At 34.5% G+C, this 24,310-nt stretch overlaps 2 protein-coding genes across 7 annotated transcripts; one reads left to right on the top strand and one right to left on the bottom strand.

Annotated features, from left to right (window-relative positions):
* Positions 1-6,323: 6,323 nt before the first annotated feature.
* Positions 6,324-8,433, bottom strand: LOC137811222 (DNAJ heat shock N-terminal domain-containing protein). The gene has a single exon (XM_068612872.2). It carries the CDS (start codon positions 8,304-8,306, stop codon positions 6,585-6,587), a length of 1,722 nt encoding a protein of 573 aa, XP_068468973.2. The 5' UTR covers positions 8,307-8,433; the 3' UTR covers positions 6,324-6,584.
* Positions 8,434-10,736: 2,303 nt separating this feature from the next.
* On the top strand, positions 10,737-23,029 carry BZIP68 (basic region/leucine zipper transcription factor 68). Of its 6 annotated transcripts, none has more exons than XM_068612867.2 (14): positions 10,745-11,157; positions 11,325-11,443; positions 11,629-11,734; positions 11,823-11,879; positions 11,977-12,051; positions 14,674-14,763; positions 14,848-14,907; positions 15,033-15,202; positions 15,609-15,669; positions 17,907-17,949; positions 18,070-18,341; positions 22,151-22,228; positions 22,319-22,444; positions 22,646-23,029. In XM_068612867.2, the coding sequence occupies exons 3-14, from the start codon at positions 11,666-11,668 to the stop codon at positions 22,736-22,738; spliced, it is 1,194 nt and encodes a 397-aa protein (XP_068468968.1). In that variant the 5' UTR covers positions 10,745-11,157; positions 11,325-11,443; positions 11,629-11,665; the 3' UTR covers positions 22,739-23,029. The 6 variants fall into 6 exon arrangements, with proteins under 6 accessions (XP_068468970.1, XP_068468967.1, XP_068468968.1 ...); XM_090298491.1 differs by having other exon boundaries at positions 10,773-11,157; positions 11,301-11,443; XM_090298492.1 differs by having other exon boundaries at positions 10,782-11,157; positions 11,301-11,443; positions 18,070-18,281.
* The last annotated feature ends 1,281 nt before the right edge of the window (positions 23,030-24,310 follow it).

Genomic DNA, 24,310 nt, shown 5'->3' with positions numbered 1-24,310 from the left:
ACAAATTCTAGGAAATAAGAATCTAGTAGATACATTGACATTTGGTGTATCTGTGAAAACAAATTGAGATTAGTCTTAAGTAGGATCCTCTTAGACTTGGTCATGCAAAATAAATTTGTAGGGAGCATACTTCTTTTGTTAGGGAAGATAAAGCCAATAACTTTTCGAAATGCTTAAATTTAGAAAGCAAAATCTAATGATTATACTGTATAATATATAAATATCATCATGCAAAATTTATTACTCATTCCAGGAAGGAGAAAGAAAAAGGAAAGAGAGGATTTATTTTGAATTGTAAGTTAAGTTGTACACACATATTCTTAAAATTTTCTCTTCCGGTGTACAACAACACGGAGATATAGAAATAATTGGTTGAACTCCGTTATTAACTTTGTATGTATGATTATTCCACCTTTTCATAATTCTGATTAAAGGAAATATGCATTATTTCTTAACAATTTTATTATACTTTTTTTTGTTCTAATTTGCTAAGAGCTGACCACTACTTAAAGGAGAAAACTTTACCACGAAAGTGCTTTCTTCAAATTCCACAACATGAAGCAAATAAACATAAGGAACTGAACTGAATAAAATACAGAACTTATTAACTCGCAACATCTCTCAACAGACAGAATAAAATTTAGTTAAATAGCATTCCTAACACACGGGGAGTTTTTATTTTTATCTGATAATGGGCAGTTTTTATCTTAAATAAAAATATTTTTTAAGTTAAAATTTAAATTATAAAAATATTTTTCAGCAAGCTATGTGCTAGAAACCTGAAATATGTTTTGTACACGAACATTTCTCATGTGTATTTTACACAATGCAATGAAAAGTCAAAACACACCCAACTGAACACGGGATAGATTTTACAGTATAAGCTACCATCCAAACAAAAAGGGTCACTCACGTATTTCACATTCTCTTCTAACATAATTTCTGAAAGCTTAGTACCCTGGGCTAGTACACATGTGTTTCAATGCACTGCATTGATGATCCACAAACTGTTCTATTCGGATAAGAAATCATATCAAGTCACATGCCAAGGTCATGACAGAAAAGCACAAAGCAAAAGAAATGGACCTTACAAAAACACTACTGAACCCTACTATAGTTGATTTTTCCCTTGTCTCATAACATTGTGCAAGCTTTAAACTGAAGAACCAAGCCTCAATATTAGGGTAATAAGTAATTGGCCTGAGTTTCGGAGATCATATCAGTCATACCTCCAATGAAAATAAGTAATGTGCAAGCAAAGCAAAAGAAGAAACATTTTACATAACAAACCAACTAATATATTACTGGAAAATAGTCAGATATTTGCTTTAGTTGAGCTGAGTTTGGAGTTTATACCAGACAGTAGTTGCAGTGAATATGAACGTAAGGACTCCTTCCATTACAAAGTGGTACTTATTTTATGGTAGTTCAACATCTTTTTGCATAATCGTCTAACAACCCAACCAGTTTAACACCTAAATGCGTGACATATTTGCTACCGGTTTGTTATCCTTGACTTGACCATAAACAGGAAAACAAATACCTGAATTACCTTAGAGACATCAGCCCAAGCTCAAGATGAAACATTACTAAAAATATTGTGCATAGAATAGACACTAGACTAGATTACTTACTATTAGTGTATGCAGAAACAATCACTTATGTTAAGAACTGTCCTGTTGGCTGAGAACCCAGAATACACAGATTAAAGTTTTAGTTTTAGGCAACATTCTGATAAATTCAGTATAGTGTATACAAGAAGGAAAAAGGTATAGTGTATAAAAGAAGGAAAAGGTATGCTAATTAGTACAGCTGTATCTGAACTACTATAAATAGTTCTAGGAGAGTTAGTACAGGGGAGAAAAGAAAAGTAGAAGGATAGTTGGAGACTGAGGTTCTCTCGACCTCAGATTGTATTGTATACTGTTGTATACTTTGTATTCCTTGACTCTACCCCTACTACATTGGCACTGGGACTGGAATTAAGGAGGGCAATAAAATTCAATATTGTGTCTTTTCTTTCCTATTCTAATACCAGTTCTATCCCCACTGATATCAGGTATCAGAGCTGCGATCTTGGCACTGTGGTGTATTTTGAAGGGTATGGTGAGCACAAGGATGGAATCAAGAATGGATTTTTCAAGAAGACATCCACGACAGAGAAATTGAGAATGAACAACATGAGTGTTTACAAAGACTGGAAGATTTTATAAGTGGTCTCACAGTTGTCATTGAAAAAAAATATCATGTGGCAAGCAAACAATGGGGCCCCACACACGATGGAAGAAAGAATCGGCACAAGGTAAGAGGAAGAAGTGGCAACCAAACTCTCAGTCACGGTGGAGGAAACTTTGATATCCCTATTTTTTGAGGGAGAGGAAGCATATGGCTGATCAAATAAATAGGTTGGAGCAGTATTTCCTTTTGAAAGAGGTAATAGAGGAAAAAATGCAAGTTGTGATGATTGCTTACCTTAAACTAGTTCCAGTGGTGACCTTGTGACCCAAACCCGATATGGGAAACTTTCAAAGTTGCAGTGGTAAAAAGGGTCAACCCAATATGTTAAAAAATTCTTTTGAAATCTTGATTGGGTTAACACAACAGGTACTGTACAAATTTACATAGAGCAATTTTAAAAATATGTGGATTCTTAAAAGGCATTGAACAAGATAATTTGGTAGAAATATTCTTGAATGGCTTGAAAGAAGAAATAAACAGAAGTGAAGTTATATGAACCCAACAACCTTGCTGAATTGATGATGAAGACTGAGATGATTAAAGAGAAAATTAGAATTATGCCGAAAGGGGGAGCACTGATACGAAATAAAGGAAGCAATGGGTACAGGCCGTATTCAATGACTAGAAGCTATTCCCATGATTTGGGAAATCCAATTTCAACAATTGACTATGGTAGAGGAAATGGGGACAGCAGAAACAACCAACAGCATTAACAGTAATCGGGACGGGGGGGACTGTAACCGTGGGGCTACATTCAGAAAATTATCTGATGAAGAGATGCAAAATAATATCAAGGAAGGAGATTATGTTTCAGATGTGATGAGAAGTTTGGGCCTAGTCATGTTTTCATAAACAAACAACTACACACGCTGCTAATAAAGAATTGTTATTAAGGTGTGGGTTAGAGCCAGAAATTTCTTGACACAAGGTGCAATGCCAAGGAAAGTGTCAAGGTTCTGTTTTGGAAACAAGAGCTGAATATTTTAACAAGAATTTTTTATTTTTGAATTAGGAGGTGTAGATGTGGTTTTGGAATTGGAATGGTTGGTGAGTTTAGGAGAAGTTAATGCTGATTTTGGGAAGTTATTGGGATGGGTGGGTGAAACGGAATAGACCATGATAGGAGATCCCACTTTATCCAAAACTGCAACTTCACTAAAAATGGTGATGAATGAGTTGAAGAAAGGCATCCACATAGTACCATCTGAGATAGTAAAAACGTAGAAATTGTATATAAAAGTTTTTCGAGATCCAACTGGACAACCCCCAAGTAGAAAATATGAGCATGCTATCCACTTAAAGGAGGGAGTTTCCATTCCAAATCTTAGACCCTATAAATATTCTCATTATTAGAAAGATGAGATTAAAAAGTTGGTCAATGACATGCTTATGGTCATTGACATGCTTATGGTCAAAAGTTGATCCAATATCATCCCTTATTCAAGCTCTATTATTTTGTTGAAGAAAAAATATGGCAGATGGAGGTTTTGTGTTGATTCCAGGACCCTTAACAAGATCACAATCTGGCAACAGGTTTGGTGCAGCCAATGCCAATTCCCACACAAGTTTGGTTCAGATATATCAATGGATTTCATTGGAGGGTTACCCAAGTTAAAAGACAAGGATACTATTCTTGTAGTGGTGTGGACAGATTTACCAAATATGTTCATTTTTTTTCCATTAACACATCCATAAACTACAACAGATGTGGCCCAATTGTTTGTTCGAGAAATTGTAAAACTACATGGATTCCCCCTTTACTATAGTCTCTGACCAAGACGAAGTTTTTCTCAGTAATTTTTGGAGTGAGTTGTTTAAACATGCTGGGATGGGACTAAACTGAAGTACAATACAACTTAACATGCTCAATCAGAAGTTGTAAATTGCTACATACTGCAACAAATGTGGCCCAATTGTTTGTTTGAGAAATTGTAAAACTATATGGATTCCCCTCTACTATAGTCTTTGACCGAGACCAAGCTTTTCTAAGTAATTTTTTAAGGGAGTGGTTTAAACAGGCTAGGACTAAACTGAAGTACAGTACAACTTAACATACAATCAGATGGTCAAACAGAAGTTGTAAATCACTGCCTTGAAACTTATATACGTTGCATGACAGAATTTCAGCCTAAGCACTGCCAAATTGATTACCATGGGCAGAATTATAGTTTAATACAAACTACAGTGCCTCCACCAAGATGACTCCTTTTAAAGCACTCTATGGGCATGATCCTCCTTTACTTTTGAAGGGAACCACTATCCCATCTAGAGTGGAAAGTGTAAATCAATTGCAGAAACAACGAGATGAAATATTGAAGGAACTAAAGACAAACTTGTGCAAGGCACGTGATCAGAATCGGGTACAAGCTAATAAACACAAGCATGATGTGGTTTATCAAGTAGGAGATTGGGTTTTCTTGAAATTACAACCAAATCAACTTTGGTCCTTAGCCAGGAAGCCTAATGAAAAGCTCAGTCCAAGATTTTATGGACCCTACCAAATTGTAGAATGCATTGGGCAGGTTGTTAATTTGCAGCTCCTTAAAAAGAGTTGTATTCATCCGATCTTTCATGCATCCTTACTTAAACAAGCAGTACAACCAGCCACATCTTAACAACCCCTTACGTCCTACGCTTTCTGAAGATTATATTCTTGAAGTGACTCCAGAACAACTGCCGGTCACCTGGACTAATTCTCAAGGGTTTAGGGTTTAGAAGTTCTTCTCAAGTGTAAACAGCTTCCATTCCTTGACTCTATCCCTACTAAATTCGTACCAGAATGGAATTAAGGAGGGCAATAAAATTCAAGATTGTCTTTTCTTTCCTATTCTAACATCAGTTTTATCACATTCCCTTCTGGGCAAGCTAAGGAGTCTTAAGCATTTAACTAGATTTAGTAATACCAGATTTACAAATATGAATTGGTAGCCACCCCAGTTATGAAACACCCACAAGTGATAATCTATGCTGGTAATAAAAAGGTAATATAATTTGATTGTGTGTGAAAAGAAAACCAAATACAACAATCATTTACAAAGTGCAAAAGTGACCAAATGTAGATTAGAAAGCAGACCAGTGGTTACCCATGACGATCTAATTTCTTAAGCAATATCTAATCATAACTCAATTTACCACAATTAAGAGGATTGTGATTCAATTAGATTATACTGTATGTTTTTTTGTGCCTTAATGTATTAACTGAAATACATTGTACAGACAACAGCCATTGCAAACTTCACCTCTTAAGTGTGGGATAAAAAAACTAGAACTTTTGCAATAAAAATCTGTAAAATGTTAAACGGTTATATAGAAATAAATCATTTTAAGTTACTTTGACTCAAGTGAATCTAAACACTTTCAATAAAAAAGAGCTATATATAAAAAGTAATCTCAGTTAACTCTTCTTTGATAATCAATTTGATAAAGTCTAGCCACAGCGTCAGGAATTGACTTGATATACAAAGCACTCAGTGTAGGGTGAAAGAGAGATAATCTTAACATGCTTGCAGAGAACAATCCTTCCTCAAAGCCAGGGAGCTAGAAGATAACTTGAGTAAATGAACAATTCCAGTTGTGTCTAAAAGAATAACTCACCATGAAGCTGAAATGGCTAGATTGACCTTGGACCCTTATGGGTATTTTCATAGAGCATTTAAAAAAGCTGACTCAACCATGATCTGAATACAATTTGATACAATCTAAGTTTCTAAACTTTAATTAAAAAGTGCACATGCCCTCACCTTTTAAAAGGTTTTGGTATCTCACAGATGATAGAAAAAACAAAGTTTAGATTGATTGCAAATGAGAAAATGTTATAAAAAAAAATAGCATAATTAAACCATGACAGAAAATTACCAAGTCCACTTATATATATTTGACTAAACTAAATAAGAAGTTCGACTATAGAACATAAATTGAGTCAGATCCTGTTTCAGCAAAAATGTTTCTTGAAGAGAACAGCAGAGAACTAAAATGTTAATAGTCTGTCATACTGTCCAGACATAGACTTCTTTCAGAGGCATCAAATTAATAATTGCACACTTTTCTAAAACTTAACCCAATCAGTGGAGGTGGAGGAGGCTGACTGAAGCATAAGCACAAATATGACAAAGTAGCTAGTTTATAATGTTGACAAACAGATTAATCCAACATAATATATTTTTAATCTACAGATTTAAAATTTCAAGCTTTACAAAGCAGTCAGGTTTCCTAATAAACTTATCTTTGTTGTACAAAAGTTGCCAAGGTCACGCCACCCATTAGTAAGTATTTTCAAAGTCATCGACAATCAACTCCCAATTAGTCTTTCAAAATTCAGAGTTTGTCACCAAAAAGATTACCTAACCTCAATTATCAATGCCAGCAATAGTAAGTAAATCTGAAGGAAGTGAAGCGGGATCGAGTTCCCAACAGTCTTTCAGCAGCTCAGGCGTTTCATCACAAATAAGCTTCCGTGCAGGAATCTGATGAGAAACTAACCACAAGTCATCCTTCCCAAGAAATCTAATAGCACCACTCCCCTTCTCTTGCCGCCTAAATACTGTCTTGTAACCATCAACCTTCTCCAGATATGCCATGCTCAGACCATTCACCTCATTGTAACTTGTCAGACATACAACAATGTCATAGCACCTCTTTCCCTCCTCTGCATCAATACTTCCCTCGCCATGAAGCGCCCATACCGACCCTTTCTTGGGGTAAATTTTGTAAAGCTCACGTGCTGCCCGGTCACAATCCACAACATGGGAAAATATATTTACCGAATTCACCGAAGTCTTCCTGGCAACCTTAAATCTCCCACAAGGTATATGAAACCCCATTTTCTCCCTACTGACTATCCTCCCATCCCCACTGATCTGTACATCCAACCAACTTAATTTCACTTCAAAAGGATTCACTGAAAGAGTTCCATCAATCAAGGCATAATTCCTTGGCATTCCATCATCATCGTCATACACTGCCCACACTTGACCTTTCTTAAAGCTCTTCTCCACTCTATCTTTGTCAAAATCATAAAAATCTGAATCCACCACCACCATATTTCCCAACTCCCCTTCATCAGAATCCCTATGCTCCTCAAATCTCAATCCCTTCTTCTTCTCTAAACCTCCACGCTTCTCCTCAATTGCAAGCCTCACACTCTTCTTCAAAGGCCTCACCTCTCCAACCTCTAAACCTTCAGAGTTCAATCCCCGCCGCATCGACCGCCTGTTGCTCGTCTTCTCAATTATATGCTCCTCCTTTTCCTTTTCTTTTTCCTTCAACTTTTTTCCTTGCAACTTTCTCCTCACCTCATTCTGAAATTCAGCTAATGTCATCATTTCCTCCCCATTTTTAACCCTCTTACCAGGTTTCGACCTCTCCAACACCTCCCCAACTGAACGCATTCTCTTCCTCAATCTCCCTTCCTTCTCATCCCCCACTTCATTATCCACTTTCCCTTTCACACCAATATTCTCCTTTTTCTTATTTATCTCTTTCAACTTCAACCTCCTACTCCTAACCCTACCTTCCCCATCAGCATCCCCATCACTCTGAACCGTTTCCACAGCCTTAAAACTCTTCTCACAACTCGGACACACCAATTCATGACCCATATACTTTCTCTGGAACTGGTGAAGGAGCCTGCAAGTGGAGCACGCGGTCCAGAACGTCTCGCTCTCTGCCTTGATCTTCCGTCGGAGCTCGGCGTCGTACTCTCGGCGGAGACTCCGGTCGGAAAGGAAGTGGAATGCCTCGCCGACGTGCTTGAAGGCCTCCTCGGACGCCACGTTGGGATTCTTGTCGGGGTGAAGGAGCAGTGCGAGCTTCTTGTACTGTTTCCGAATGACGCCGCTGTTTGCAAAGGGCTCCGCGCCGAGGGCACTGTACCAGTCCGGTGCGGCGAGAACGGTGAGCGAGGTGACGGCTTCCGACACGCCGGCGAGGTGCGGACACAACCGCTGCGCGCGCTTCGCGTATTTGAGAGCGGATTTGGCGTTTTTGGAAGCTTTGAACTTGGACTCCGCCATTGCCTTGAGCCGCAGCGCCTCGGATTCTGGTTCTGAGTCCGTTGGTGGTGGTGCCATTGGAATTGGAATGGGAGAAAGTGGAGGTGAAGAGAGTGGAGGTGAAGAGAGTGGAGGTAGAAGAAAATTGAGGGTGAGAAGAGTGGGTTCTGGGAAAGTGGACAATGTTCTGAGCCAGGCCCGAAAAATAATGGGACCTTTAGGAAATTGCTTCCTGAACACTCTAAATTTAAATCTGCACACCATAATATCGAAAATGACTATTTTACTCCTTTTTTAAAGTGACTTCTGCTTTATTTTTCTTAGAGGTTTTTTTAACACATTTTCCAAAATTCATAAAACTTTCTAAAATTTTAGAATAGGATAAAATTTTCACAACAAAAAATATATTTTGGAATAATTTTTTAGAATAATACTTTTAAAATAAAAATTTCAAAATATATATAATACCTTTTAAAATACAATTTTTGTAGTTGTGACAGTGAAGTATAGTGAGAGAGAAATAAATAAAATAATCTCATCATTTTATATAATTGTAGGTGTACAAGAGTAAAAATATAGATAAAACCTTTGTTATTTTAACCTATTTTTTAAAAACTAGTTATTTACTAAAAAATAAATTGATGAAATTATTTATGAAAAAATAAGTGGATATCTTCTCTATTCCTATAATTTTAACACAACCCTTATAAGATGGTTAAAAGATAAAAGTGTTTTTCTTAGTAAAACTTTCTTTTGTCGTAATAGCTACTACTTAAAGTTCTTAAAGTTGTGTATCTCTTTCTTATTGTAATTTTTGTTGTTATTCTTATTTATTTGTTGTTTTATGAATAAATTTAAAGAATAACGTGTCGTTAATTAAAAAAAAATTATATTACAAAATTTAAAAATTGTTTTTTCAGGAAAAATACTTGTGACTTGTAATCTAAAAGTGTTTTTTTTTATATATAAAATAACTTTTAAATTTGTATAATTTAAAAATAAAAAACTGAAAAAATATATTCAAAAGTTTAAAAAACTTTTAAATTATAAAATTTGTAAGTAATTTGTTTTTTAATTTTTTTTTAAAATATTGTTTATAAATCAAATTTCCATGGAACATATAAAACAATTTATGGAAGTAAGAATTCCTAATAAATTTGTTATATGAACCAACACAATATTTGTCGAGATATACAACAAAAATGTTCTTACTTTAAATATTAAAATAAAACTTTAATATGTATTTCAGAAAAAATGTACCACAATTTTTTTAGCTATTTATTTCAGATAAAATATTCAGTGAAAGCTTGTGTAATAAACTACTATATATAATATGAAAATTTAAATTTTTAATTAAAATAAATTTAATTTATTTATAAAAAATAAATCATACATGACAATATATTTTTTAAGTAATTAAAACACAAAGGATTCATTAGTTCTTTTATCATAAAAAAGTTATCCATAATTTTTTTTGTTATGTACAATTACTTTTTGACATAATCAATTATATAATTTTCTAGAAAAGCCCTTTAATTTCATGTAAAAAAGTTTAATCCGGCTATATTTATTTTTTTACATTTATTTTATTTTTTTTACGTTCATTTTTATCATTTGGTAGGTCACAAACTTTATACGTGCGGCTGAAAAATAAATAATAAAGTATATATTTTTTAAGTAGGACATTGCTAATCCGGTTAAAAAATACAAGCCATTGCTTTCCATAATTTCTTTTATAATAAAAACATGATAATTATTATTATGTTTTTCTTAAAGTCATTCTTTCAGGAAAGATATACTAGAAAAAAATAAAATTAACTTATTTATAAGTTAAAGTTAATCTTCTTGAAAGTTTAGATGCACAAGTTACAAGTTGACTCTCATATATATATATATATATATTTAAATTTTTCTTTAAATTAATTTTAATTTCTTAAAAAATTAATTCTTTTTTTCGTATTTTTATCATAAGAGATTAAATCAAAATATTCATAAAAAAGATGCTGCTAATTATAATACAATCTTTATAAAACTTTTATTTATTTATGAATTTAGTTATACATAATAAATACTTATATTGTACCTTTAATAAATTAAAAGTATGCACTAGTTTGTAATAAATTATATCTTGACACCACATCCTTAATAGAAAGATATAAGAAATTTAAAAATCTTAAAATGTTTTTGTTAAATAACTTGAAAATACTCTAATTTTTAATTTTAAGGAGATAAATATTTTGGAGTAATACATAAGTTATATTATTTGAGATTAATCATAATAAATGTTTTTAAAACATATAATTACATTTTAGAATTAATTTAAACAAACTATATGGTGATATATTACTATATTAGTAATTAATATTATTTTTAAAAATGTTGAAATATATATACAAAATTAAAGTGATAGATTAATAGAGAAAACAAATTAAAAAAATACTTTAAATAAATATCAATAATGAAAAAAAAGACGAAAAATATAATGCTAAAAAAACAAAAAAATAAGAAGAGAAACTGTGGGCATAGGGAGTAAATGGGGATTTCACAAACTGTGCAAAATGGGAACGAAAATCTCACTGGACAGCGACACCGTACGACCATCCATGGGTTGCTCTCCGTGAACACCCAAAACCAAACAACACAAACATTAACCTTAACCAAACAAACCCTAATTTTTGATCTGCCCCTAATTCATTGTTCCCTTCTCATCCATTTCTAAATTAATTCTAGATCATTTTTTTCTCTGTATTTCCTAAATAAAATTCCCCGAATATCCTTCGTGCTACCCACTAAATCCATTTTTCTTCACAATTTTATTCTGAGCATTTGATTGTCGCTTCTTGCGTTTGTTTTTTGTAATCCTCGGCAGATCAGCTTTTGCTTCTGCTTCTGCTCCAGCTTTGAAGGATCCACAGTCTCTCTCTGAGTGGTAATTTGAAAATTCTCGGCTCGAATTAAATTGAATTGTTCATATTGCTAGCTTTTTGAGATGCATGAATTTCACTTTCTTTCCTTGGTTTTATCTTGGTTTTCTGAGCTCTAGTAATTGTTGCTTTGTCAATTTTGGTGGAGATTAATGCTGTAGTGTTATCTTAGAGTTGAGCAGAACTTGCACCATCTTTGGTTTGGAGATAAGATAACCCAGGGCACCATTAGAAGTTGGATTTTGACCTAGCTTTCCATGGATTGGAAGGGAAAAAAGGATTAGTGCCTTGGTTGGTTCCTATTCTTACAATTGATAATTGGCGATTTAATGATTTTGTAGACTAATTCAATATAAAAATCTTGTGATTCAAGTGTTTTTTCTAACTTGCTCAACTTTACAGTGATTTGGTTGTAAGTTTCGAAGGACAATGGTGTCTTTGAGGCTGTCTTTTAATCAAAGTTATGTTTGGTGCAGGATGGTTTAGTTTATATTTTTAAGACACTGATATTAGATGGGCAGCAGCGAGATGGACAAAACTCCAAAAGAGAAGGAGTCAAAGACGCCACCACCTACGTCACAGGTATAACTTTCTTTATGTTATCTCCATTGATGCTTAATGGTTAGTACATTTGGTGTGATGTGACGGCAAACACTTGTTGTTTTTCCAGGAGCAGTCTTCAACCACGGCTACTGGAACAATTAATCCTGATTGGCCTGGATTCCAGGTTTCTAATGAAACAGTCTTTGTTGGCATTAATGGCATGTAGGTTTTTATTATTGTCAAGATTGAATTTTGGTTCACCCAGCTTCCTCATTTTCTAGGCATATTCTCCTATACCTCCACACGGTTTCTTGGCATCAAGTCCACAGGCTCACCCTTATATGTGGGGTGTCCAGGTAATTGTTACCTATATTATAAATACCAATCCCGTCTACATGATAATGTTAATGTTTAAAAATCTAAAACCTAACTGGACCATACTTAAGCTGTGGCCAGAGGAAATTTTTTGAAAATAATTTAATATTAACTCCCCCTTCTCTTTGAGCTATTGCTATGATGAAGTTTATAGGGATTTAGATAGGGTAGGCAGAAGAGAGGTGACAATCAAGTGTATAATATGAATTAATATATTAATATATAAAAAATACAAAGCAATAACTTTTATTAGTGCTGATACTAGATTTGTAATTCTAATCGAGTAACAAAACAAATAATGAAATACAATGAAGCTTGAAGATGAATTCTAGGATGTTTTAAATTATGCCATTGTTCATGTAATAATTGTTGGAGATCCCTAATCAACTAGAGATATGGTTAAATTATAGTTTATAAGTGGATACAAACCCCATCTTGCAATCCAATTTTGTGAGGTTGATTAAAGATTAAAGTTCACTTTCTAAGAATAATAATGTTGAGATATTTTCTAGATATTCTAATACTAATTGTTCTCTAGCTAAAGTCTTGAGCTTTTTACAAATGAAACTGTGAAAAGAAAACAGAGAAAGAAATATAAAGTGGTCTTTGTAATGCTGGAGATGTTGGAGATCAGTATAACTGGTAATATAACTTATCAAGGTGGCTGGAGCAATCCTCAGGTTGAAAAGCTGTTGGAGAGTCACATGACCAAAGAAGAAGAGATTTTGTTGGGGGTGATTGTTAGCAGAAATTTTCTGGCTAGTAGTTATACATGGAAAAAACTTTAACTTCTATAACGTACTGTATAAAAACTTTGGAGACCTTAAAAACTTGGAAATATGACCTACAAATCATATTTGGGGCTGGTGAGTCCTGACCAAATCCAATCACCTGAGGAATGGCAGTAAGAAAGTCACCACCCATCAGTACAAAGTCACTGCTGACATGATCATTAGCTGAAAAAGAAGTCACCAACTGGTAGAAAAGTCAGTATAACAAAAACAAACATCCAAAAAGAGCCTAACAGCCAAAACCAGAGATAACCACACAAAGAATTCCAAGAATCAAGCCAAGCCAGCTGAAAATAGCAAATTCTTGATGCATGCAAAACACCAAATTTGAGTGCCAAACACAGCATTGGAGCCCAAAGGGAGCTAAACAAGGTCATGGAGGTGGAAAACAAATGTAATAGTGCCCAGACCAGATGGCGTAAATAAAGGATGTCAAATATGATACAGTAACTTCAAAACAAAGACCTTTAGAGAAAGGGTATCTGGTTGGTCAAGGTGAGACCATATCTGAAGAGAGAATAACAGACCACATGTTAACCAAGATGGTGGCTGATGGAAGGAGGGGTATAGATTTTGGAACAGTGAAATATTGGTTGTGAGTGAGAGCATTGAGCAGGCATCATGGCAAGCCTGCATCAGTAGCAGGTCATCTGCAGCACATTGGAGGGTTGGCTACCATTGACAACTGTGACATGACTGTGAGGGAGAAAGGTTGTTCCAAAAAACATCGCAGAGGATGATAACTGACAGTCACTGAAAATAGCATAACCCTGATGAACTAGGTCATGGAAGATGGTTTTGATGACCATGGTGAAATTATTAGGGTTTTATGTAGGGTACTAGGAAGTATGAGATTTTGGAAGTGAAGAATTGGAAAATCATATGGTTTTGATGTAATAAAAAAATAGTAGGCCCTAATCCCTATTAATTTAAACCAATATTAGATCCCTGATCTTTATTAAACAAGGAAGCAAATCATGAAATATAAAAGATGATCTAAGAAACTCTAAAATACTTTAAGATACAATAATGTTATTATGAGATATTTTGTAGTTATTCTAATCAACAATAATCAGTAAACAGAATGTGGAAGAACATTAATAAAACTAAATTTACCTCATTTTTTAATTGCAGCTAGAAGCTAGAAAATGTATATTCGTGTTTGATCCTGATCATATTCATGAATTAGAAGGGTTTTTATACATTTTTAGTTGTTGGCCTGTGAAGCTGAATTCGCTGTTTACCCTTTTTTGTGTTGTGGCATATCATTTATACTCTGGTAATGACACTGATGATGATGGGCTGGTTAGTGGTAGTGGTCTTTGTTGACTGTTATAATTATTCAGATGGAACACAGCTATGGTAGTGGTGGTTGGTCGCATGTAAAATTGCTGTTTGGTAAATTTATAGTAACTTGAGACTTGCTTATGGTTATGGATAGTATCTCTTGGGAAATACTTGCTTCTCCAATATGCATTTATTGTGATTAATGGTGCTCTGAATTCCTTGCATGTTTAACTTAAGTGAAATTATTCTGTTAAAGTTTTGTGCATCAGGATACTTTATGTTTTAAAAATGGCAGGCTTGAATGTCCTAATTAGGAGTTGACACAAACCATTCTTGCCTCTACAAATGAACTCTGTAGATTTTGGTCCTTGATTGGTCTTCTTTGCTTATTATTTTTTGTTCTTCCTATTGTTCAATACCGTGTCTACTCTACATCAAGTCTACACTTCACTGACAATATGAATTATCTCATTTAAGTTCTATCTTAGTCTTTCTTTGATTCATTAATGAAATTTTTATTTGCAGCAATTTATGCCTCCTTATGGTACTCCACCACATCCATATGTTGCAATGTATCCCCCTGGTGGCATTTATGCTCATCCATCCATGCCTCCGGTATTCTTTGTATAACGGTGCTTTCTTGAAGTCATCACATTGAATCATTAGCTGATCAACTACTTTTGTCTCAAATTTATGCAGGGATCTTATCCTTTTAGCCCATTTGCTATGCCTTCTCCAAATGGCATTGCTGAGGCTTCAGTGAGTTTTCCCCTTCTGTTTTTTATGCTCATTCTCACCTTCTCTTTGTCTCTGTCTTTTCCCTTTTTTGTGCAGAATGTGTCCTTATCCAAGTAAGGAAAAATAATTTATTAGTTTGCATGCAGGGAAACACTCCTGGCAGCATGGAAGCTGATGGTAAGCCTCCTGAGGTGAAGGAAAAATTGCCAATTAAAAGATCAAAAGGAAGTTTGGGTAGTTTGAATATGATCACAGGGAAAAATAATGAACATGGTAAAACAACAGGCACATCTGCTAATGGAATTCATTCAAAGAGGTAAGATGTGTTGTGTTGATCAATCTTGTTGAATTATGTACCCTATTATTTGAATCAAAGCACTCAAAGAAAGGAACAATTTTTACTTCTGAATGTCTAACCTATTGCCAAATTGCTGATTTTAAGATTCTATGCTACATGAAATAATGCATCCATTCTTTTTATGAATATCATGTACTGTCGAGTCGGGATAGAAACAGTAGTCACCCACTTCCCGATTTTGATGTTCCCTACACTGTTATTTGACATAAATAATTTTATCCATGGCTGTATTTTCTTGTAAATAATTCTAAGTATAATATTAGGTTTGGCATTGTTTATATTTCTAAGCCTGTTGAGTATGTTGCCTTGCCATTTGCATTTGCATACGGGTGACTTGTGCTGATAAGAAATATTGGATTTGTAGTGGTGATAGTGCAAGTGAAGGGGAAGGCACCAGTGAAGGAAGTGATGCAAATTCTCAAAATGTAAGTTCTGGGACAGTCCTCTTCAGTTTGCTATGTTGTCAATATGCATCCATTAATATTTAGTTTGCAGTAATTGTACGGTTTAAGGAATATACAATAACCACAACAAAGTTACTGAACTAGGTTACATGGATTGCATGTCATTGGGCTTGATTAAAGACCAAATTCTCTGGGATATTATTCGTTATGGGATTCCTCTTAACAATTTCCTCTAATGTCCTCCTTGGTATTTGCATCTTCTCATTGGACTAAAAGCAATGATATACACTTTTCACCAATGCTTCCAGTGGTCATCTTTACATCTTACAAACTTAACATAATTTTTTTGTCATCTCCTCCAATATCAATACCTCATCAATATTTTCTCATATGTAAATGTACTCATTCTATATCTTGTCCTCTCTAGCATGGTCATACATCCACCTAAAGTTTTAAGGAGGATAAATGTAAAAGTGGTGAAAAGAACATATTACTGAATAGAATACTATAGCTCCTTCTATACTGCCTAAATATAATCCCAGTCCAATTGCTATCCTGACAAGCTTTTATTCTATTATTCTGAATAAGAACTGTAATTTCCCTAATATAGTTGATCTTGTGAGGGCAAAGACAGTCAACAACTTCTGTATTTATTTGTTTTCAAAATTATGGAATATAAGTGGTGAATTGCTGTTTTCAGAAAATGAAGAGAGCTTATGTATTTTATTAAAAGCTTGTTACCAAAGTTTGTGTAAACTACAAGGGGATAAAACTTATGAGTGGCTAGAATGCGGGGAATCAAATTGTATTTACATGAAAAGGTGCACATTCAAAGCTATTTATTTTCAAAGGATTGATCTTGGCCAGATATGAATGCAAAGAATGAGATTTATGTCTGCTTTTTTATTAGCTTGGAAAAAGCATATGATTGAGTGACTTGAGAAGTGTTGTGGAAGGCTTTTGGAAAAGAAAGGTATTCACTTTACTTATGTTTGGGCTATATGAAGACATGTATTGTCGGGTAACTACTAGTATGAGAAGGAACTCATCGAGGTGAGATTAAGGATTTTCCTTATATCTGCTTACTAGAGACGTCAAAATTGTGAGTATACTCACAAATTTGCATGATCTTGTGAGTATGGGAGACCCAAGCAAGCGAGAAACACACACATGGTGAAATAGGGAAGTTGTGCATCATGTTGATCCTGACAGCGTTTGTGCAGCCTCAGGATTTGTTACCCAGTTTGAGTTACCCAACTCTTGTAGTTGGGATCTCCAGGTCAGGTTTGTAGAGACCCACCAAAAAATTAAAAGGACAACCCTTCACCTATGGTTCTCAATTGAAAATGAGAACCAAACTTCTTGTGTAACATGCTATACTCAATTGTGGTCATCATCAACATTGCATTACTATCATTGCCCATCACAATACTCCCATCGTTGTTGTTGGCCATCACAGTGTATTGTTGTTGTCGACCATTGCAATACTTGTGTTGTAGTTGCCAGCCATCTCAACACTCTTGTTATTATTTGTTGGAGATTACACATCGACTAGAATTAAGACTAATTTATAGTATATAAGTGGAGACAATTCTCACCTTACAAGCTGATTTTGTGAGAATGAGTTAAGTTTAAACTTACTTCTTCATACTATTGTTGACGCTCACATCGCCATCAACTAGGCTTGTATCACCATTCATTGCGACTGTCATCATCAACGGTCTCTGTAGATAGTGACAGTAACGGTTGGGGATGCATCAGTCTTCAATGGTTCTGGCTGTTCAATGTTTTTCTTCTTGGTGATCAACATATAACAGCTTAAGACATTTCTCCTTGTTGACTTAGACTTGGGTTGACTATGAGACTATAAGTGGAGTTGGAGTGGGGAGACCAAGGATATTGGAGGATATTATTAAAAGGGGTAAGGTTATTGTATAAAACAACAAAGTATTACCAGGCTCTGTACAAGTTTTTTTTGTTGTAAAACAGCATAAGCCGTGAAGTACCGATGGATGTTCAATTTTATTTCTTGATGTCTATTTATCAGATAAATTATATACGTAATTTATAAATGTCAACCATGTTTAGACATCAGATATTGGGTGAAGAGTATGACTTGGGTGTTGGTCAGATAGCTCATGCTGCTCCTGTTTGTGGGGGCACAATTGACTATTTTTTGAATAATACCCTAAATAAATTCTGTGTTGGGTAATTATTATTATGATGGTATTTTAGTTTTTATTCCTTTTTTTTCATAGGACTCTCAAATGAAATCAGGGGGCAGGCAGGATTCTTTTGAAGGTTTGGCGTGCTTACTTCTTCTGTTTCAATATAGCTTATGACTTTCTGGTGTATTGCCATATGTTAACCTATAATGTTTGCATGCGTCAGCTGAAATGTACCTTCTCTATTGAATTACAGATGAACCATCTCAAAATGGGACTTCAGCATATACTTCTCAAAATGGGGGCATAAGTACGCCAGCTACAGTGGTCAATCAGAATGTGCCTATCATACCTATCTCTGCAGGTGGTGCTCCTGGAGCTGTTCCTGGTCCCACAACAAACTTAAATATAGGAATGGATTATTGGGGTACACCGGCTCCTTCCAACATTCCTGCACTTGGCAGAAAGGTACCATCTACTGCAGTTGCTGGATCACGGGATAGTGTTCAATCACAACTCTGGCTACAGGTTACTTTTGACTACAGACTGATGATATGATGTTTGTTACCTTGATAACATATTAATTAATGTCCTAATTGGGAAGTTCGTGACACTTATTCTCAGGCTGAGATATGCTGAGAATCTTATAGCTTTAATGTATTCTGGAGGTTTGTAGGCTTAAAGTACATTGTGAAAATGATCACTATTTGCAGCATAGTAGTCAATTGTGTGCAATTGCGTTGCAATTACAGGGTGGGAGTGGAGCAGCCCCTTGCTGCTCCCAAGGCACTCGTCATAAAACACATGGATGTCCTGGCTGTTGAGGCTGTTACTGTGCCATTCACAGGGTAAATCATACAAAATTGCAGGCCTCGCTACTGTTCCTCTGTTTGCACTCTCAACACGCAAGGCTCTGCAGCTTTGCCGTTGTTGGACATGGGTTTGCAACCTTTCCTGTGACCTTTGCTGTTGTTGGGCACTATTGCTGTTGCATTCCCTTACTAGTTTGAGGCTGCTCTAGCTAATAGCAGCTGATGGGTTGGGTCAGAATTAGGTTTTCAGTGTTTTTTTACTCTTGTCTGTTTTGAATTGTTGGCCTGTGTCCAACAACTATTTTTTTTGTTTTTGTGTGTAAAACGTGACATAACTATAATAAACTGAATAATAGTAATAAGTGTAATAGTAATAAAAATAAAGTATAATGTATAATAACACAAAACTAAATAATAACAACAATAATAAAAAATATAATAGTATTATAAAATATGAAAAACTACTTAAAGCATACTCTATTAATGTAATAAATAAATTATAATGACAAACCTAATAAAAAATTGTTTGATATAATAAATTAAATAACAATAGTTATAAAAACTAGATAGAAAAATATACAATATAATAAATTAGATAATAATAACAACAAGTTCTAAATAATATAGTAACAAGTAAAAAAATAATATAAAATTAAATATATTTTTTATATAATACAATTATATAGATGCGAAAGTGTAAAAAATTCTGTTTGAACACACACATACACACACACACACACACACACATATATATATATATATATATGTTATATGTATATTGTTAAAAAAAAATCAAAATAGGAATACAGAAAAAGTAAGTATAATAGTGGTCACTCTGCCATCCCACTATAGTGTTTTCTGGAGGTGGCCGCCCCACATTTATCTGCCATCGACTGCTATAATTTGCAGAACGAAAAGGAGATGAAGTTGTAAAATAGAATATGATCTTAAGTTATAGGGTGAAAAATTGCTAAGAATTTGATATTTGTAACTATCTAGCTATGTGCTAATTAGTATTAAGCTTGATAAGGGCATGTGCTGTTAAAGTAACATGATATAGAATAGTCATTCAAAGTTAGTACTGGGCCATTATCAAACAACTGTCAAACCATTTGAAAATATTTAGTTTCACGCTTGAGATGTCTCATCCTCAATATTTGAGAGATGTGTTGGAAATCTACATCTTTTTGAGATATGACTAAATTAAAGTATATAAGTGGGTGGAAACTGGTTTTATAGAGTTGAGTTAAATCTAAACCCGCATTTAGAGAATATCCAATCCAACACATTGTGCTCTATTTTTAACATTCTTTTTATCACCTTTGAAGGAGAATCTGTGTTAGTGGATAAAGTAAAGGCCATATGCTTATTATTTCGTCATTAATAAGTAAATTTATTCTTTTGATTATACACGTTGGTACTTGGGATTTAATTTACAAACACTTTGGTATGTACATGTTTTGGCTCCTAAAGATTGTTCTGTCCCATCCCAACCACCACATAGGTTGAGAAAGTTAGTCTTTTAGTTGTGTCTGTGGGGATACCTAGTCAAAGACCAAAGGTTCTTTCTTTTAGTGATTATACTTTTGTCAATGAAGCATTTATTAAAATTATGTTTCTTTTATATTGTAATAGTTACTTGTTATTTCCTAGCAAAGCCAAATTACTCATTAGCTTGTTTTGGATTACTTAATCTGATGCTACAGACGACCAATTCTTCACTCAGTAGATGCAAACTTGGCATCATTAACACTAGTCTGCTTACCTAAATACTTCATTAAGGCAATTTATCAACATGTAGGAGGGGGTGTTATTAGTTCTTATTCTTTAAACCCTACACTAAATCTTTTTGTCTTTTAGTATGTTGGGTTAGGAAATTTGGTTCAAGAAGTCTGGTAGCTAGATGCACGATTGTCTCTTTACAGGCTATGGTGGTTCATTTGATTATGTAGAGAAGATATACACCTCTTCATTAAAAGATTTTTACTTTGGTTTTACCTTAGGCTCCTATAGTGTTGTAATCTGTTTTGATTGGTACTGGTTCAAAATTATAGAATGATTAAAAACATTCCCCTTGAGTTTACCAGAGTCTGAGATCTCTTCTCAAAACCAATCTTTCAATCAGCAGAAAGCCGATAGTGTTGTCTTTCTATTGCTTTATAGTCCAACCTCTGGCAAACTGCTAGAATTCCAAGTAATCACCACTACTGTTAACGCCCTCACTATAAAAAGATCAGTCCATTTCCTTACCAGTTTGACATGGACAGGTAGAAGGCTGTCCGTTGGTGTGTTTTCTTGGGGCTCAAATATCTGAATTTGTGTCCAACTGTGAAGTTATGTTTGATATTTAGTGTTGGCAGCAGTCCCATAATGGGGCATAGAGCCACTGCATTTTTAAGAAATGATGAACATAGTTAAATTGATTTTTTCCAAATGTTGTTAAAATCACAAGTAAACTCGCATACTCATGATCCTGCGAGTATAGGGTCATTACAAGCTGACAAGGATCGGGCAAGGTCTGGATAGCTGCATGATTGCAAGGTTGCTAGTCAATTCACAGGATCATGAGCTATGTTGATCCTTTCCGTTTTTTGCAGCTAGGGTTTGACCATATGTTGGCTCAATGACCCAACCCAGCCTTAAAATAAAGTCCAACTTGTCCTGCTTCTTCTGCTAGGGTCTCAGAAATGAAACAAAGGAGACTACTGACAACAACGGTGAGTGCATGCCCCCGATGCGATGCTACTGTTGCTGTCAAACAACCATCACTGTCATCATCAAAGGCCAGAGAAGCACTAACGCGGCCGCATTGACACTAGCTTCACTGTTGTCAGCAGTGCAGCAGTCACGACCATAGTTGTTGGTGCATGTATTAAGCATCTATGAATTTATTAGTTATTTTATGAGTAATTTTATGAATTGTGAACCTATTATTAGTTATGTTATGTATTGAATCTTACTACTTATTGTGTTATTTTTATTGTCAATATTATTTTTAATGCATGCACAATACTTGTAACTCTTACGAGTCTGAGTTATGGTCCTTGAGTTACAATTTTTTCTCCCTTCTCATCCTCTTAAGTTCCTCAAGTTTGACTACATTGTTTTTCCCTTGCCACAAAAGTGTTGTCGTTGCACCACCTGTACCTGATTATCATCTTCGCTTGAGTGTTCAGGCATATATAATTGTTTTATCTTAAACTTCGTTCCTCATTGTTTTGTTCTTGTGCCAGCTGCCCTGCCTCATGGCTTGACCATGTTATAATTTTCATAATCGGAATTGCTTTTCATTCAGTTCTTTCCCTGTAATCTCTTTTTTTATATAGAGAATAAATATGTAAACATAGTTTAATGGTTGAACTGCCCATTGCCTTTTGAGACTTCCACCTGGGGGAATACACGTATTTTGGATTGTCTTCGTAAAAGCTTGCAACAATACTGATTTGAATGTTTGGTCTGAGACCTGATTTTGAAGTTTTATTGTTGCTTTATTAGTTTCTTCAATTCTTTTCTGTTAACTTTCAGGATGAAAGAGAGATTAAAAGGCAAAGGCGAAAGCAGTCTAACAGGGAATCTGCTCGCAGATCCAGGTTGCGTAAGCAGGTAATGGAGAGTACCCTCTATAGTGATTTCTTTTCTGGTTGATTGATCACAAATAACATATCCTAACTCCTGTCTGAGCTTTTTCTAAAGGCCGAGTGTGATGAGTTAGCTCAGCGTGCTGAGGCTTTGAAGGAAGAGAATGCCTCTCTCCGGTCAGAAGTAAGTCGAATCAGGAGTGATTATGAGCAGCTACTTTCAGAGAACACTGCTCTCAAGGTAATGCCAGTACCATGTTCTGCATGACCCAGCAAAGAATAGGTTCAGAGTGATAAATTACATATTTGAAGGTTATTCAGTGGAAAACATAGATAGGCCTAGATGGAGTAATATGACTGTTATAACTCAACCTGCATCACTCCTACAATCACTTGACGTTTGAAGATTAGTGGGAAGACTGACCATATTTTTGATCTACAGGAAAGACTTGGGGAACTACCTGCGAATGATCAACATGTGGGTAATGAGGCTCAACAGAATGGACAGACAGAAGGTGTGCAAGGTGGTCATTAGGACCTACCAACCACTGCATGCCACCTTTCATGGAGATAATCTAACTTAATAGCAAGAGCAAGATCTTGTTTCGGATAGCTTGTAGTTCAAATTGTATTAAAGCTGACCATTTATAGTCTTAAGATATGTTTAATGTTATATGATCCTTCATTCCTAATCTGCCTTCATTTTTACTCATTAAAAAACCTGGATTGTATGTAGTGTGTGAATTCTGTGGCATACCTTATCTTTAGCTTAAAAGTTAGTGTTCGCATTAAGCAATATAGTCAATGGACGTGAGTTTGCCCATTATATGATTTTCTGTACAAATTATTTATGGGGAAAATAAAGAAAAGGGAGAATCTCTGAATTCTGTTTCATGACAAGCTTGCTATCTAGTTGAAACGTAGCCTTCTAGATTGTTTTGCAGTGCATGCTTACTGAAACTGCTTTTGTTTGGAGAAATTAAGAAACTTTGAACCGAATTTATTTACGCAGCATGAGAAAGTGAAAGTCCTCAAACAATGGATGTCATACTGCATTGTGGACAGCGATGTCTTTTTGGAGATACAAGGTCTCCCATGTTGTAAGTAATATAATTATAAGTAATACCCCCCACAATGTTTGGTTTGACATTTGAAATCCAAAAAAAGTAATTTAGTTTGGATATGAATTATAGATTTATGTTTGATTTTATCCTATGGGAAGTAAACAGCACTCACAAGTTTACAAACATTGAACCATAGGTCAATTCTTCTTGCGTTTCCATAGGAGAAAAACTCTTGTAAAAATAAAAATTCTCATTTTACTCTTTTTTGGATTGTGAAATCTAAAATCTCAAAGTTATTTTTAGTTTTTGGATGATTTCATCTTCTCCTTTCATTTCACCCCCATCGTATACCATTTGTACGTGCGCTGCAATTTATATATATGTCTGATCTTCTCTTTTTTAATCATGTATTCTCTTGTCACTTTGTACTTTTTCTTGTTTAGTATTTAAATTTTCAAAATAGTACTTATGATTGTTCACCACAATCTATATCTTATATTCTTGCCCATTTTTAATCATGTGTTGTCTTGTCTGTTTGTACTTTTTATAGTTCTATATTTAAATTTTCAAAAAAATACTTTGACGGTTTTAAAAAGAAAAACACCCATTTTAAATATGAAATAATATATATTAATATTTAAATTAAAAAATATGAATATATTAATTATGAAATAGTTTATGTGGGTGACTTCTTTTAATTTTTGGATATTGAGTTATCTTGCTTGAGCTTGGATTTCACATGGAAAACATTCTAAAATTCTTTCTTTTTGTGCAGACTTGGGGATTGGTATTAGTTTATTAAATTCTTTTTAATTGGCAGTTGCTTAAATGTGTTTACATAACACGTGTAACTTGTGAGTTTTTACAAGAATTTTATTTATTTATTTTGAATATAAGTAAATCCTGTCAACATGACATAATTTCTTAATATTAAAATTAGGGCTGGGCAAAAAATCTGGTTTTGTCAAACTGCTCTACTTTTACATTGCTCTAATCCATTAAAAATCCGCATGTCTAAATCCAGTTTTTAATTTGATCCACAT

Source organism: Phaseolus vulgaris, chromosome 2, assembly GCF_051622355.1.
Source record: "Phaseolus vulgaris cultivar YP4 chromosome 2, ASM5162235v1, whole genome shotgun sequence".
Classification (NCBI taxonomy): domain Eukaryota; kingdom Viridiplantae; phylum Streptophyta; class Magnoliopsida; order Fabales; family Fabaceae; genus Phaseolus; species Phaseolus vulgaris.
This window is presented reverse-complemented; position numbering and strand designations above follow the sequence as displayed.